Genomic DNA, 14,091 nt, shown 5'->3' with positions numbered 1-14,091 from the left:
CAACAACCTAAGTCTGTACTTCAAGCTAAACTAACCAAGTTAGCCATTCAGATTGGCTATATAGGTAAGTGTACAACAACGTAAGTCTGTACTTCAAGCTAAACTAACCAAGTTAGCCATTCAGATTGGCTATGTAGGTAAGTCTACAACAATGTAAGTCTGTACTTCAAGCTAAACTAACCAAGTTAGCCATTCAGATTGGCTATATAGATAAGTGTACAACAACGTAAGTCTGTACTTCAATCTAAACTAACCAAGTTAGCCATTCAGATTGTACCCACCTTGACGAGAACCGGTGTTTCAACGTGGTAAAGCCATATATTGTATTTTTGTTTTTGCAGGTTGTACGGTTGCTGTATTGACGACAATCATCCTTATTGTGCGGCTATGCATCGTTGAATTTGGTATCGAGAAGAATGAATGGTCAACAGATTACATCTCGGACTTTGTTGACAGTTTCATTCTTGGTGTAACGGTCTTAGTTGTTGCAGTTCCTGAAGGGCTCCCTCTCGCCGTAACTATTTCATTGGCGTATTCCGTCAAGGTGGGTGATCATTTCATCTTCAAAAACAACATTTTTTTTTTCAATTAATTTATGGAACAAATTAATAAATGTTGATAGATAGATAGAGAATAAATTTTTTTCCGATTATATTTTAGAAAATGATGTACGATAACAACTTGGTACGTCATCTTGACGCCTGCGAGACGATGGGAAACGCAACGGCAATTTGTTCGGACAAGACGGGCACATTAACCACAAACCGAATGACGGTTGTACAGAGCTACTTCTGTAACAAGCTCCATAAAGAGGTTCCAGACCGTGAGAGTATACCAGAGAGTGTTTACAATAGTATTCTTCAATCAATCTCAATTAATAGTGGATATACATCTAAAATAATGGTAAGATATTTATTCATTCATATAATTTTTATTCACAAAATAACAATACATATATGATTCAAAATTTGGAGAAACTTTGAATTTAAATTGTACCTTCGGTTTATTTAATTTTTTCGATATTTTGATTCCGCAGCCACCAGAATCAGAAGGACAACTTCCACGCCAGGTCGGCAACAAGACAGAGTGCGCCCTCTTAGGTTTTATCTTAGCGATGGAAGATGATTATCAGATGGTGCGTGACCAATGGCCACCAGAACGATTCGTTCACATGTACACGTTTAACTCATCGAGAAAGTCGATGAGTACGGTGATACCACTAGAGACTGGTGGATATCGTCTTTACACAAAAGGTGCTTCTGAGGTTATTATGAGAAAGTAAGTGTCGTCAAGAGTAAAAAACATATATACATCATTCGATTTATCATTGATTACAAATTGAAAAGAACAAGTGTCAATATATGTCTTACACTACTACCAACCTCTATTCGGGGATGCTTTGTTTGGTCCCAAAGTTGTCCCCTATAGAGGTATCTTTTACATTTGTTTGAGCTATTCCTTGCCTTCAGAGTTGCCTATTGTGCCTTTTAATAGTTTTTTAAAATTGTATTTTTGATAAGCATATGAAACTCTGATGGCTTAATAAATTCACATCAAATTGATTTGATTTGATTTGAATTTATTAGGAAAATCATCATAAAAAATACATACAAAGTGATAACATAAATTACGGACATTACAAATAATACATTTATAAAAGATTTTCCAGGATAGCCCAAAAAGCTTATTAGCTTATTTCCATTAAAAACCATCTTCTGAAGACATTGACCTGACCTGACCTTGTTTTATAGGTGTGTGCAGATAATAGATGAGCAGGGATTACCTCAGCCATTTTCCCCTGACATGAAGAACAAGATTCAAAACGAAGTAATTGAGCCAATGGCATCGGAGGGTTTAAGAACCCTTTGTCTAGCGTACCGTGACTTTGGCCCAAAAGAGAGCCCAGACTGGGAGGATGAAGCTAACATAGTGCAAGCTTTAACGTTTCTAGCTATAACTGGTATTGAAGATCCGGTCAGAGGAGAGGTAAGAACAAATTTTGAATAAAATGTATGATAATGTTCGACTTCATAAAGCTAGTCAACCTAATCTTAGGTTACTTATCTGTTGGTTTTGATATTGGTTAGGCCTGATGTTGTGATCCAAGCAGGGAGCTAAAAATTACTGATCGGCACTCTAAAGTTGCTGCTGAGAACCTTGATTTGTATGTAGATCTGGGCTGGCATTTACAAATATTTTGCTTAAGTAAAAAACAGTGCTTAAGTGAAAAACAGAAACTTTATTTATCAAACCAGTTCTTTTTATCCTAAAAAATGGATTTTGTCATGAAAAACATACACATATTTGAAAAATAACTTATCATTGACTTGATAAAGGTTAAGGGGATTTGTTTTTGCTAAGCAATTTTGATAGAATAGAAGGTACTTGTAAAGATTGTTATTTATGGCTTTTTTATAAATCTTGTTTCGTAGGTACCAGATGCCATATTACAATGTCAACAAGCTGGTATCACCGTTCGCATGGTCACGGGAGATAACATCAACACAGCCCGTTCAATCGCCACCAAATGTGGCATCCTCGTTCCTGGAGATGAATTTCTCGTCTTGGACGGAAAGGAATTCAACAGAAAAATCCGAGATAGGAGTGGCAAAGTATGTAAATAAAACAAGTATTTGTCTAACATGTTTATACAGTAGGTGGGACCGACATATTCAGAGGACACCTCTATTAAGGGGACACCTATATTAAGGCGACACCTATATAATATAAGGAGACACCTCTATTCAGAGGACACCTCTATTAAGGGGACACCAATATTAAGGCGACACCTATATAATATAAGGAGACACCTCTATTAAGAGGACACCTATCAAGGGACACCTATATTAAGGCGACACCTATAAGGAGACACCTCTATTCAGAGTACACTTCTATTAAGGGGACACCTATCAAGGGACACCTATATTAAGGCGACACCTATATAATATAAGGAGACACCTCTACTCAGAGGACACCTCTCTATTAAGGGGACACCTCTATTAAGTATTAAGAGGACACACCTATTAAGGAAACTCCTCTATTCAGAGGACACCTCTCTATTCAGAGGACACCTCTCTATTAAGGGGACATCTCTATTATGGGGACACATCTGTTACGGGAACACATCTATTAAGGTTGTACTGTGTAAGAATACTGTATGTACATTTTAAAAAAGGTATAGACTTAACAACTTTACTTCATTTAACATTTTGTGTTATGATTTATTATACTTGTCAGATTTAAATTCTACTAAATTATCCAGTTATCTGTGTGACAAGTGGTGAACATATATCACATGTACCATCATCATAACGATGATAACACTCTGTCATCGGCTTTGATTTGTTTAATGTTAAGTATTTGTGATTAGGATAGGCAATATCAGTGTTTATGGATACATGCACTTACAAAGCTTTAAAAGTACTGTTAAAAGCTCTTTAAGTTTAACAGAACATGTTTAAATGCTATTGACTACACTTAAAAGTGACTAACAGGGAGAGATAATGGTATGACTTTAGTACAATCATTTCAATGTTTCGCCACTTTGTGGGTTGCTTTTAATATGATTATTCCCTGTTATAGACAATCTGCATCTTTATAATACTGTATATAATTAATAATTAAGTATGATTACAGTAGCTCCCCTATTGAGGAGACTCCTCTAAATTGTCCTATTAATAGGTGTGTTCTCTGAATAGGGGTGTCCTAAAGGAGTTGTTCTACTGTATGAAAGAGTAGAGCAAACATATATATAAAAGCTCAGTCTACTTTATGTGACAAACAAATGTGATGTGTCCATACATGGACATGATGATGTCATATCACCACTATATTTGGGCATATCACCACCATATATGGGCACATCACATCAGTTTGATAGTGTACACAGAGTTAAACACATTATATGATATATATTATTTGTTCTTGTTACCAGATTCAGCAACACCTTCTTGACAAGGTTTGGCCTAAGCTAAGAGTGCTAGCTCGCTCCTCACCCACTGACAAACACACCCTGGTAAAGGGTATCATTGACAGTAAGCTGAATCCTAACCGAGAGGTGGTAGCAGTCACAGGAGACGGAACAAACGATGCTCCTGCCTTGAAGAAAGCTGATGTGGGATTTGCTATGGTTAGTAGTACCTAGTGGGGGCGTGTGGTGCAGTGTGTGGGTAGTTGGATTACTGATGTGGTTCGAATCCAACTCTATTGTATCCTTAGGCAAGACACTTTACTTGCATTTGCCTCTCTCCACCCAGGTGTATAAAATAGGTTAGATCAAGACACAACTTTGTTCTGATTACTAGCTGCATTATGGGAGTATGTTTCCATACGTGTTTGATCCCCAAAAAAAATGACTGGGGTAATAATGTGCAGCGCATTAAGAGCTTGATTATATGCACTATATAAGAATGAAGAACTGTTATTACCTTTATTGTTTTTATACTGCATTAATTTAAAGATATGGTCTCATATAAAAATTCTTCTTAATTCCATTTACTGTATTCCTTGCAGGGCATTGCTGGAACAGACGTAGCAAAGGAGGCTTCAGATATTATCCTAACTGACGATAACTTCACAAGTATCGTGAAGGCAGTCATGTGGGGGAGGAATGTTTATGACAGTATCGCTAAGTTTCTACAGTTCCAATTGACTGTTAACTTGACCGCTATTACGGTCACTGTCATTAGTGCTATGACCATTGGAGTAAGTATGATTTTTTTACACAGTTGATATATATATATATCTTGACCGTTTATAATCTAATTAATTATCAATTTAGAGGTGAGAATGGACGGAAATTTGTGAGATTGTTAAAAAGTTCCCCCAATCGACCCAAAATCTTCTGCTGAGTATGCAGTCATCATACTATTTAGACCACTGGAGCTTTCATTGTATAGTTTAAATTCGATACGATAATGACTCTTTCGCACACTTTTCTCATTTGTACGAACGTGCAATAGAGATGAAAGCATATTATTGTTGTTGAGTTCTGGCCGTCTCCAACTTAAGCAAGTCCTGTCTAAAGCTCTATCTACACTATCAAACTGGACAAAAAAAGTGTGATTAGCCCAAATATGGTAGTGTTATGAAATCATCATGTCCATATATGGGCACATCACATTTTATTGTCAGTGTGGACAGAGCCTAACTGTAAAGATGTTTAAAAGTCAATTTTTCTATCACCTCTACAGGACAGTCCTTTGAAAGCCATCCAGATGCTGTGGGTGAACTTAATCATGGACTCGCTGGCCTCGTTAGCATTGGCTACAGAGCCACCTACGCCAGCCTTGCTTACTAGAAAGCCGTACGGTCGTACCAAACCACTCATATCACGTACTATGATGAAAAACATTCTAGGTCACTTCGTTTACCAATTTATCGTCATTATGGTGTTGCTATTCGCAGGTAAGTGGAAATATATTTTTATTGTTTTATTTCCAAGGAGTTAAGAACAGAATCGACAAAATGGCGAATCTTAAGCTCTGTCTACACTATAAAAATTGATGTGACAAAAAAATGTGATGTGCCCATATATGGACATGATGATGTCATATCACTAATTTTTTTTTTGGTCACTCACTACCATATTTGGGCACATTACAATTTTTTTGTCAAACTAATTTGTTAGTGTAGACAGAGCTTTACTTTGTTAAATCAGAACTCATATGATACAATATATAATTGTTTTTTGCAGGTGAAAAACTGTTTGACATTGATAATGGACGAGGTAGTCATGGTGGCCCAACTCAACATTTTACGATTATATTTAACACCTTTGTACTCATGCAAATTTTCAATGAAATTAATTCAAGGAAAGTACATGGAGAACGTAATGTTTTCGATGGAATATTAAATAACTACATTTTCATTGGAGTTGTTGTAGCAACTGTAATTGCACAGGTAAGTGTTTCTGATATTACTTTATTTGACCGAGTACAATAGTCCCATGGGGCCTGGGGGTGGGATTATAACTGGATTGCATTAACAATAAAATTTACCAAAGTGTCCGAATTTAGCCTAAATTTTGATTATATTTGTACATATTTTTTTCAAGTTTATTATATCTTTTGTTAGATAAACAGAATGTAAATGAATTGTTTTTTCTTTAGGTCCTACTAGTGTGTTTTGGAGACATCATATTTAGCTGTAAAGCATTGGACATAGTCCAGTGGCTGTGGTGTATAGCATTCGGTCTGGGCACACTTCTGTGGCAACAGTTAATATGCTCCATACCAACTAAATCTCTGCCAAGGCTGCTGGCTATTGGCCGCGAGGCCGACACTGGTATCCGCATCACCACGGCAGACGTGAGCGATCAGGCGGACGTAAGCCGGTCAGAGTCACGAGCCGAATTGAGACGTGGCCAGATATTATGGATGAGAGGAATCACACGTTTACAGCAGCAGGTATTATAACAGGATGTTTACGTTTTTAATCATACTTAGACTGAGGATGAGTATTAACTCCATAATTTAAAAAAGTTATAGTAGGCCCCTTCTTGGGAAGAGTTGTTACTGTTATAATAATAATAATAATGGTAGTCTTAAGCCCTGTCTACACTATCAAACTTTGTGTGACAAAAAATGTGATGTACCCATATATGGACATGATGATGTCATATCACTACCATATTTGGGCACATCACACTTATTTTGTCAAACTAGTTTGATAGTGTAGGCATAGCTTTGTATAGCGCCTAATACAATGTTTCTAAGCGCTTTACACACAGAAAAATGATCCATAAAAATATTCTAAAATAATAATGTGTATTTTTTTCTCTTTTTAGATAAGAGTAGTTCACGCATTCCAAGATGGTCTCAGGACAATAGAACGCAAAAGTCTTAATAACTCAATCCACGAGTTCATGTCAAATCAAAGCAAATACGAGATTGGAAGTATTAAGCATGATGCCGATAGTGCCCCGAACTCCACCGTGAATAGTGCGGAAACTGCTCTTTAAGAGGCTGTATGACATGATTTCAATCGTAAGATACTGGACAACAAAAATTAAGAAAGTGTGTGTTTTATTATGCAGAGAGGGGACTGGCAGAGGTGGTCTAAGAACCCTAATGAGCGGTACAGAGGTGATACGGCAGTGGTGTATCGTAACCTCAATGTGTACATACCATCATATTTAACCGTACTTTAGAGGTTTTTTAACACAAATTACTAGGATTTTTAAGAATGAGATGTTTGAACGTGATTGACACGAACTTGAGAACGAGTTGTCGTTATGTATGTCTGTGTGTTTCAGTTAAACTCTTTCTGTTTTCCATTTGAAAATTACGTGATAAATTTATCGTGTGTGTACGTACAATTTGAAATGTTATCTTGCGTGTGTGAAATGACGTCGTTCATTCGATCACCGTAAGTTCGTACTTATTGTTTCGTTTTTTCAGCGGAAACGGGAACTTGGTTAGATTGAGCATGACAAGAGTAATCACTCCGGTTCTAATATGTTTGTCGTGAGTGTCTCATTTGTTTCCTCCAGTAGAAAGTGGAGTGGTAAATACTATGTATAGATTGTCAATGAATTTTTCTTACTGTATTCAGTTATTATATTAAAAAACGTTTTGTTGTATATTATATTACATTTTTTAATGTATACAAATTTTTTTTTTAGTTTGATTTATAGCAATAATTGTTTATTTGATTTGCGTGTTTTCCGTTTCGAAAGGAGAGTATCTTTGGATGGTTGTACTGTTTTAGCAGAAACAAAGGTCGTTTACTACAAATATATCAGCAATTATAGTTAATAAAAATTAATTATCTTTTTAATATATTTGGTGAATTTAGTCGTATGTTTTTTAAAAAATAATTTATAAACAATTTTTTAATTCAATTTAGTTTACATGTTTAGAAAAATCTGTAAAATTACAACCTTATTGAAAACGTTTGGTAGGTTCATATTTTCATAAATAGATTGTGATGAATTTTGTGTAGAATACTAAAGTGGTATATAAATATCTTAGTTGACCTTGATACTACAAAATATTCAAATTATTATATAACAAACAAAATATAACATCATAATTGACCTATTAATTTAATATACTATTATATACCTTAATTTTTTACATACATTTTCTTTAGCCAGTAAAATAGGTGGTTTTATATACAATGATTAGTAGTATACCTTAGAAAACATAATAAGTTCCTAATGTAATATATATAATTGTCTTGTTATTTTATAAAAGAAATTTATTAGTCTTATCTAGTCCTATAATCGGGATGTAATTTACGTCAGTAGGTTTGGACAAACCTTGATATCCTAGTATATTTGTACACTGTACAGATTATTGTATTGTGAAGAAGTTTGATTAACATGGTATAGTATATAAAAGTCAGATGTCCATATAAAGTAATTGAATGACCTTATATAGGAAATAAATACCCATCCAATCAGATATCCATGTATAGTAAACACAGGTATTTATATAGTTTGAAATGCATCCAGTATGACACGCATTAAGTACAGTAAACCTCCAATGTCCATTTTGGTCATTACATGATGATACGGAATACCTCGTGTCATCCAGAGTTTTAACTTTCCTACACCGATAAAAATGATTATTTTGAAATGGTAGCGAAATTAAAATTCTTTTTATCAGTTAAATAGGTATCTGTTAGTAAGTAACCCTGACCAATGTAGTAACAATGTTTTTAAGGAAAAATTAGCATGTAGAATTTGCATATAATTACAGGTGGTTCAGGTGTTTAACTTAGAATTTATGTGAACTAGATCAAATGAGATTATGACGCTCGGATATTAGCAGAGTCGATAACTTGGTAATTTAGGAATAATTTAGAATAGTTGTCGTTCTTTCTAGTGTTCAAATTTTTATAAGGTATCCCAAGAGAATTGTATGATTGGGTGTTGTGTTCCTATTGTAACTGATAATTTGCATATAATTATCGTGGGGTTATCTGAATAAACAGGTGGTCTCCTTGTAATATATATTTGTTGCTAGGGTGAATTTAATGCAGATATAAAAACAAACCTTGATTGGTTTTTATCTGTTTTTGTAACCATAACAACGGCAGGTATCTGTTTTTGTAACCATAACAACAACAGATATTTGCGAACAGTGAATAATATAAAGTGTGTAATGTTAATAAATAGCTAACTAATTTTGTATATAGGCTATTTCTAGTTGCCATGGCAATGTAGCAACTATTTGTAGAGAGAGTTAACTTGGATTGTTTGTGGCCATTTGTTGTGAAATTGTTTGTGTGATACTGTTTTAAAGGTTCAGATACGAAACAGTGATTCATGTTTCACTTAATCCGATAGATGTAACATATATTGATCCAACGTAATCGTCGTTAACCAAGCTTGTCTATCCGCAAGGAATTAAATTGGAATCCCTTTTATTTAGATCTTTCATTTTCCAAGGTGTGATTGCTGAATTTCAAATCCCCTTAAAGCTATGTATGTGTATAACCGACACCTGGCAATTATGTAAATGCCATAAAATTTACCTTTACATATGCATAAAACATATTCCCCCCTGGCATATACATAATAGTAAGTGTGGTGTGGCTCTAGGTGGCATTTAATTTGCATGCAGTGTTACACCTGGTGAAAAGTTGTTAATCACATGTGCAATGGTTTGTTTTAATTAAATATGCGAATAATCTGCATATTATTAATAAAGTTATACATATGCAATGTGTATTTTGCATATTTGTACAAGGATAATACATGTCATTAGAATATTTATGCATAAATGTTTTTACATAATCATTATTATCCCAACAGGTGTGTATTTGCATGCAGTAGGTGTGACTTTTATATAACAGTTTCGTCTATAAAAGTTTGGGATATATTATTTGTGGACGAAACTACAATTACTAAAGGACTCTTTTTAATTACATTTTAGGTTTAGGCAAAGGTGTTTACGTATTCATTATAAATTTAGTTGATTAATTTCTATGCATAAATTAACAAAACTGATTAGAAATTGAGTGCTTTTACGTTTGCTAGATGTAGAGATGAAACTGAAGCCACACCTTCTTCTGGATTGTGGACGTTAATCGGGTCTTCATTCATATTTTACTTGTACCATCGTCTTTGTTTGTCTATTTTACGGAATTGGTTCATGAAAAGAGCATAATGTGAATGGTTAAAATTCCTTCTACCTACCGATGCATTGTTAACACGATGGTTGGTGGCCACCACAGACCACCACCTGTGAGAGTGTTTTACTGGACACCTGCCCTGGTCTGTCACCAAGGTGTACAGGTTGTAAAATTTTGCAAGGGTTTCATAAGTTTGCAATGTTTTTGATAAAATTGCTAATCTTCAAATTACAGTGAATTAGCCTACACAAGTCAGTACAGTACAGATTACAACACCTTTGCATTTAACTCATCATACTTGGTGTATTTATCGAGAACTAATTTTATTAAATGAAATATCGAAAAACCAGGGTTTATTGAACTTCTATGTACATTCAATCAGTCATGGAATGCAATAGGTACTTCTTAATGTAACATAAAAAAATAAAATAAACAATCGCCAATAAAATCTATTATACATAATTATATTTAATTTTTTTTCTTGTATATGATTTTTGTTTTACATGATGGATTGTTTATATTATTGTAAGTTTTTAATTTTTATTTTATTTGTTAGCACTCCTCATGTAATTATATATGTAAAAATGTTAAGCACAAATTAAAACAAAAACAGTTGCAAAATCAAATTAGTTCTGTGTATGTTTGTCATTTTATTGACAGAGAAAGAAAAACAGAATTGGGCACAAAATTTACTTTAATTCTACCTTTTAGGAAAATGGAATATTCCATATACAAGCGTGATATTTGATTGGATAAAAGTTGAAGACCGCGAAAACATCGCGCGTCAATTTGAAGGTTGTGCGCGTTTCAATAGTATCGTCCAATCACAATTCTGAGTTGCGCGTAAATTACATTTGAAGTGATGAAACGCGCTACTTGAGAAACGACACGCCAAAAAAGTGTCATTCCAGTTGACAGACTCATCGAGTGTTCACGTCGACCTTACCAAGAACCAAATTTTTAAAGTTTTTCTCCCGTGAAGTTTCAAATTGTTTTAAAACTTTCAACATGGTTAGTTGCTTGATTCAGTGTTATTATTATGTAGATTATCTTAGGGCTATTTTAGGAAGTATTTTACACATTTTTATCAATTAAATCTTGCCATTTTTGGGTTCCTTCTTGCTTGATCTTCCCATCCACCCCCAGCATGCATGCCAGCGAGCATCGCCATCGTCGGCCAGTTCGCTCCTCCTCTCTCCTAACTCTGTCTGACGACCGCCGCATGCACGATGACGATGATGGCGATGCAGCAGCAGCACATGACATGATGGATGGAGGCGATCCGATGATGCTGTTGCTAATAAATATGAGTTTTAGGCCTCTGTTGTGCTTGATGTAGGATGGTGGGTGGGTGGTCATCAAAGTTAATATTATTATTTTATATTATTATTTTATATTATTATTATGATTAATATTAATATAGGCCTAGCCTAGGCCTAGGATATACTGTCTATAATATCATTAATACTAATAGTTATACTAGCTAGGGCCAGGCCTTCTACTCTTTTAGCCTATAAACTACAGTATTTCTAGCTGCCGAGGCCGCAATTATTTTGTGTAAATTTTTGCCATCATTAATTATGCACTTGTCAATTGTATGACCCACTATACGACCCCCGGGAGAGGTGCGTCATTGGTGCGTCATTTACAAATAATTACTGACGCAGGGGTGCGTCAAAAAACCTAGATGGTACGTCAAATCAATGACCAATGGTGTGTCAATGTCCGTCACTTTACCACCCAAAATATCATAAAAAACATGGTCACAGTGCGTCAAAATGGGTGCGTCATGGTCACCTAAAGGTAAGTCACATTATTGACGCATGGGTGCGTCATGGTATTCATAATGTATGACGCACATCGGACAAATGACGCACCTCTCCCGGGGGTCGTATAGTGGGTCATACAATTGACAAGTGCATTAGGCCTAATGAAACTGTTAAATTTGGTTGTATACTCCAGCCTAACATAGTAAATAATATAATAACATTATGTAGCCTATGATATTATGATGATTTTTTCTTCAATTTTCAGCGTGAGTGTATTTCAATTCATGTCGGACAAGCTGGTGTTCAGATTGGTAATGCCTGTTGGGAGCTGTACTGCTTGGAGCATGGTATCCAACCTGATGGTCAGATGCCAAGTGACAAGACCATTGGTGGTGGAGATGACTCCTTCAACACCTTCTTCAGCGAGACCGGAGCTGGAAAGCATGTCCCACGTGCTGTCTTTGTAGATCTTGAACCAACTGTGGTTGGTATGTACAAACTCATTACAACCAATAGCCTACATACATTCATTTAAACCAATAGTTCAAATAAATATTGAATATACTTTTAATTGATATTTTTTGAATAAAAAAAATTTTTTTTTTTAATGAATTTTAGATGAGGTCCGAACTGGCACCTACCGTCAATTATTCCACCCAGAGCAGTTGATCACTGGCAAAGAAGATGCTGCCAATAACTACGCACGTGGCCATTACACGATTGGCAAAGAAATTGTTGATCTTGTTTTGGACAGAATTAGGAAGCTGGTAAGACTAGAGTTAATTCTTTATTTCTATAATAATGTGATATCTTCTTTGGTATTAATACAGTGCTATATTAAGTAAGGACCAATATTGTTTTCCCTCTCAGACTTTATGTAATACTGAAATTTATAAATTGTTTTTTAACAGGCTGATCAGTGCACAGGCCTCCAGGGATTCCTGATCTTCCATAGCTTTGGTGGCGGAACTGGATCTGGTTTTGCATCCTTGTTGATGGAACGTCTCTCTGTAGATTATGGCAAGAAGTCCAAGCTTGAATTCGCCATCTACCCAGCTCCACAAGTATCTACAGCTGTTGTCGAACCATACAACTCAATCCTGACAACTCACACCACTTTGGAGCACTCCGACTGCGCCTTCATGGTTGACAACGAAGCCATCTACGACATCTGCCGTCGTAACTTGGACATTGAACGCCCAACCTACACCAATCTTAACCGTCTTATTGGCCAAATTGTTTCCTCAATCACAGCCTCCCTTCGTTTTGATGGTGCCCTTAATGTAGACTTGACCGAATTCCAAACTAACTTGGTTCCCTACCCACGTATTCATTTCCCCTTGGTAACATACGCTCCCGTAATCTCTGCTGAGAAAGCGTATCATGAACAATTGAGCGTTGCGGAAATCACCAATGCCTGCTTCGAACCTGCTAACCAGATGGTGAAATGCGATCCACGACACGGAAAGTACATGGCCTGCTGTATGCTGTACCGTGGTGACGTCGTACCAAAAGATGTGAATGCCGCCATTGCTACCATCAAAACCAAGAGAACCATCCAATTCGTTGACTGGTGCCCAACTGGTTTCAAGGTCGGAATCAACTACCAACCACCAACTGTTGTTCCCGGTGGTGATTTAGCTAAAGTTCAACGTGCCGTGTGCATGCTGAGTAACACCACAGCCATCGCCGAAGCCTGGGCTCGTCTCGATCATAAGTTTGATCTGATGTACGCCAAGCGTGCTTTCGTACATTGGTACGTTGGTGAAGGCATGGAAGAGGGAGAATTCTCAGAGGCACGTGAAGATCTCGCTGCTTTGGAGAAGGACTACGAAGAGGTCGGTGTAGACTCAGTTGAAGGAGAAGCCGAAGAGGAAGGCGAGGAATATTAAACATTTAAAACACTTTGAAAATTTTAAATTTTAAAGGATACTTTTAAAATTGTTATATAGTTTTACATTTACAGAGTTGTATTGAATAAATAAAAGTTAAATAATAGTGAAATTGATTTTGCTGTATTTTTTTAAGAAGAAATTTCTGGGATATGAAGCAGCTGTATCATCATTCAAGATAGATGAAGTTTACCCCACCACCTCCACCCAAAAAAATAAAATATGATGCTATAGAAATATGCTAAAATAATATAGTAATTAATAATGAAAATTATGAACAATTTATGTGCATATTTTTTGCTGATTTTATGAGAAATCTTAATGCTATTTTTGATAATAATAATCAA

General features: G+C 35.7%; 2 protein-coding genes across 4 annotated transcripts in view; both read left to right on the top strand.

Annotated features, from left to right (window-relative positions):
- LOC144855796 (plasma membrane calcium-transporting ATPase 1-like) overlaps positions 1-10,709 on the top strand; it is a 53,544-nt gene extending 42,835 nt beyond the window's left edge. For 2 of the 3 annotated variants that reach the window (XR_013614866.1, XR_013614865.1), the window contains 12 exons: positions 342-544; positions 661-903; positions 1,037-1,278; positions 1,752-1,986; positions 2,433-2,612; positions 3,935-4,129; positions 4,513-4,704; positions 5,193-5,406; positions 5,696-5,901; positions 6,111-6,407; positions 6,788-10,172; positions 10,203-10,709. Coding sequence is in view for 1 of the 3 variants with exons in the window: in XM_078713735.1 (XP_078569861.1) it covers positions 342-544; positions 661-903; positions 1,037-1,278; positions 1,752-1,986; positions 2,433-2,612; positions 3,935-4,129; positions 4,513-4,704; positions 5,193-5,406; positions 5,696-5,901; positions 6,111-6,407; positions 6,788-6,961 (2,381 nt within the window). In the remaining 2 variants the exon portion in view is untranslated. Of the gene's footprint in view, positions 1-341; positions 545-660; positions 904-1,036; positions 1,279-1,751; positions 1,987-2,432; positions 2,613-3,934; positions 4,130-4,512; positions 4,705-5,192; positions 5,407-5,695; positions 5,902-6,110; positions 6,408-6,787 lie in introns of all 3 variants that reach the window. The other variant, XM_078713735.1, reaches the window with a different exon arrangement.
- A 239-nt stretch (positions 10,710-10,948) lies between these two features.
- LOC144855817 (tubulin alpha chain, testis-specific) lies at positions 10,949-13,856 on the top strand. The gene is made up of 4 exons (XM_078713760.1): positions 10,949-11,094; positions 12,118-12,340; positions 12,471-12,619; positions 12,764-13,856. Exons 1-4 carry the CDS (start codon positions 11,092-11,094, stop codon positions 13,742-13,744), a joined length of 1,356 nt encoding a protein of 451 aa, XP_078569886.1. The 5' UTR covers positions 10,949-11,091; the 3' UTR covers positions 13,745-13,856.
- The last annotated feature ends 235 nt before the right edge of the window (positions 13,857-14,091 follow it).

Source organism: Antedon bifida, chromosome 11 (assembly GCF_963402885.1).
Source record: "Antedon bifida chromosome 11, ecAntBifi1.1, whole genome shotgun sequence".
Lineage (NCBI taxonomy): Eukaryota > Metazoa > Echinodermata > Crinoidea > Comatulida > Antedonidae > Antedon > Antedon bifida.
This window is presented reverse-complemented; position numbering and strand designations above follow the sequence as displayed.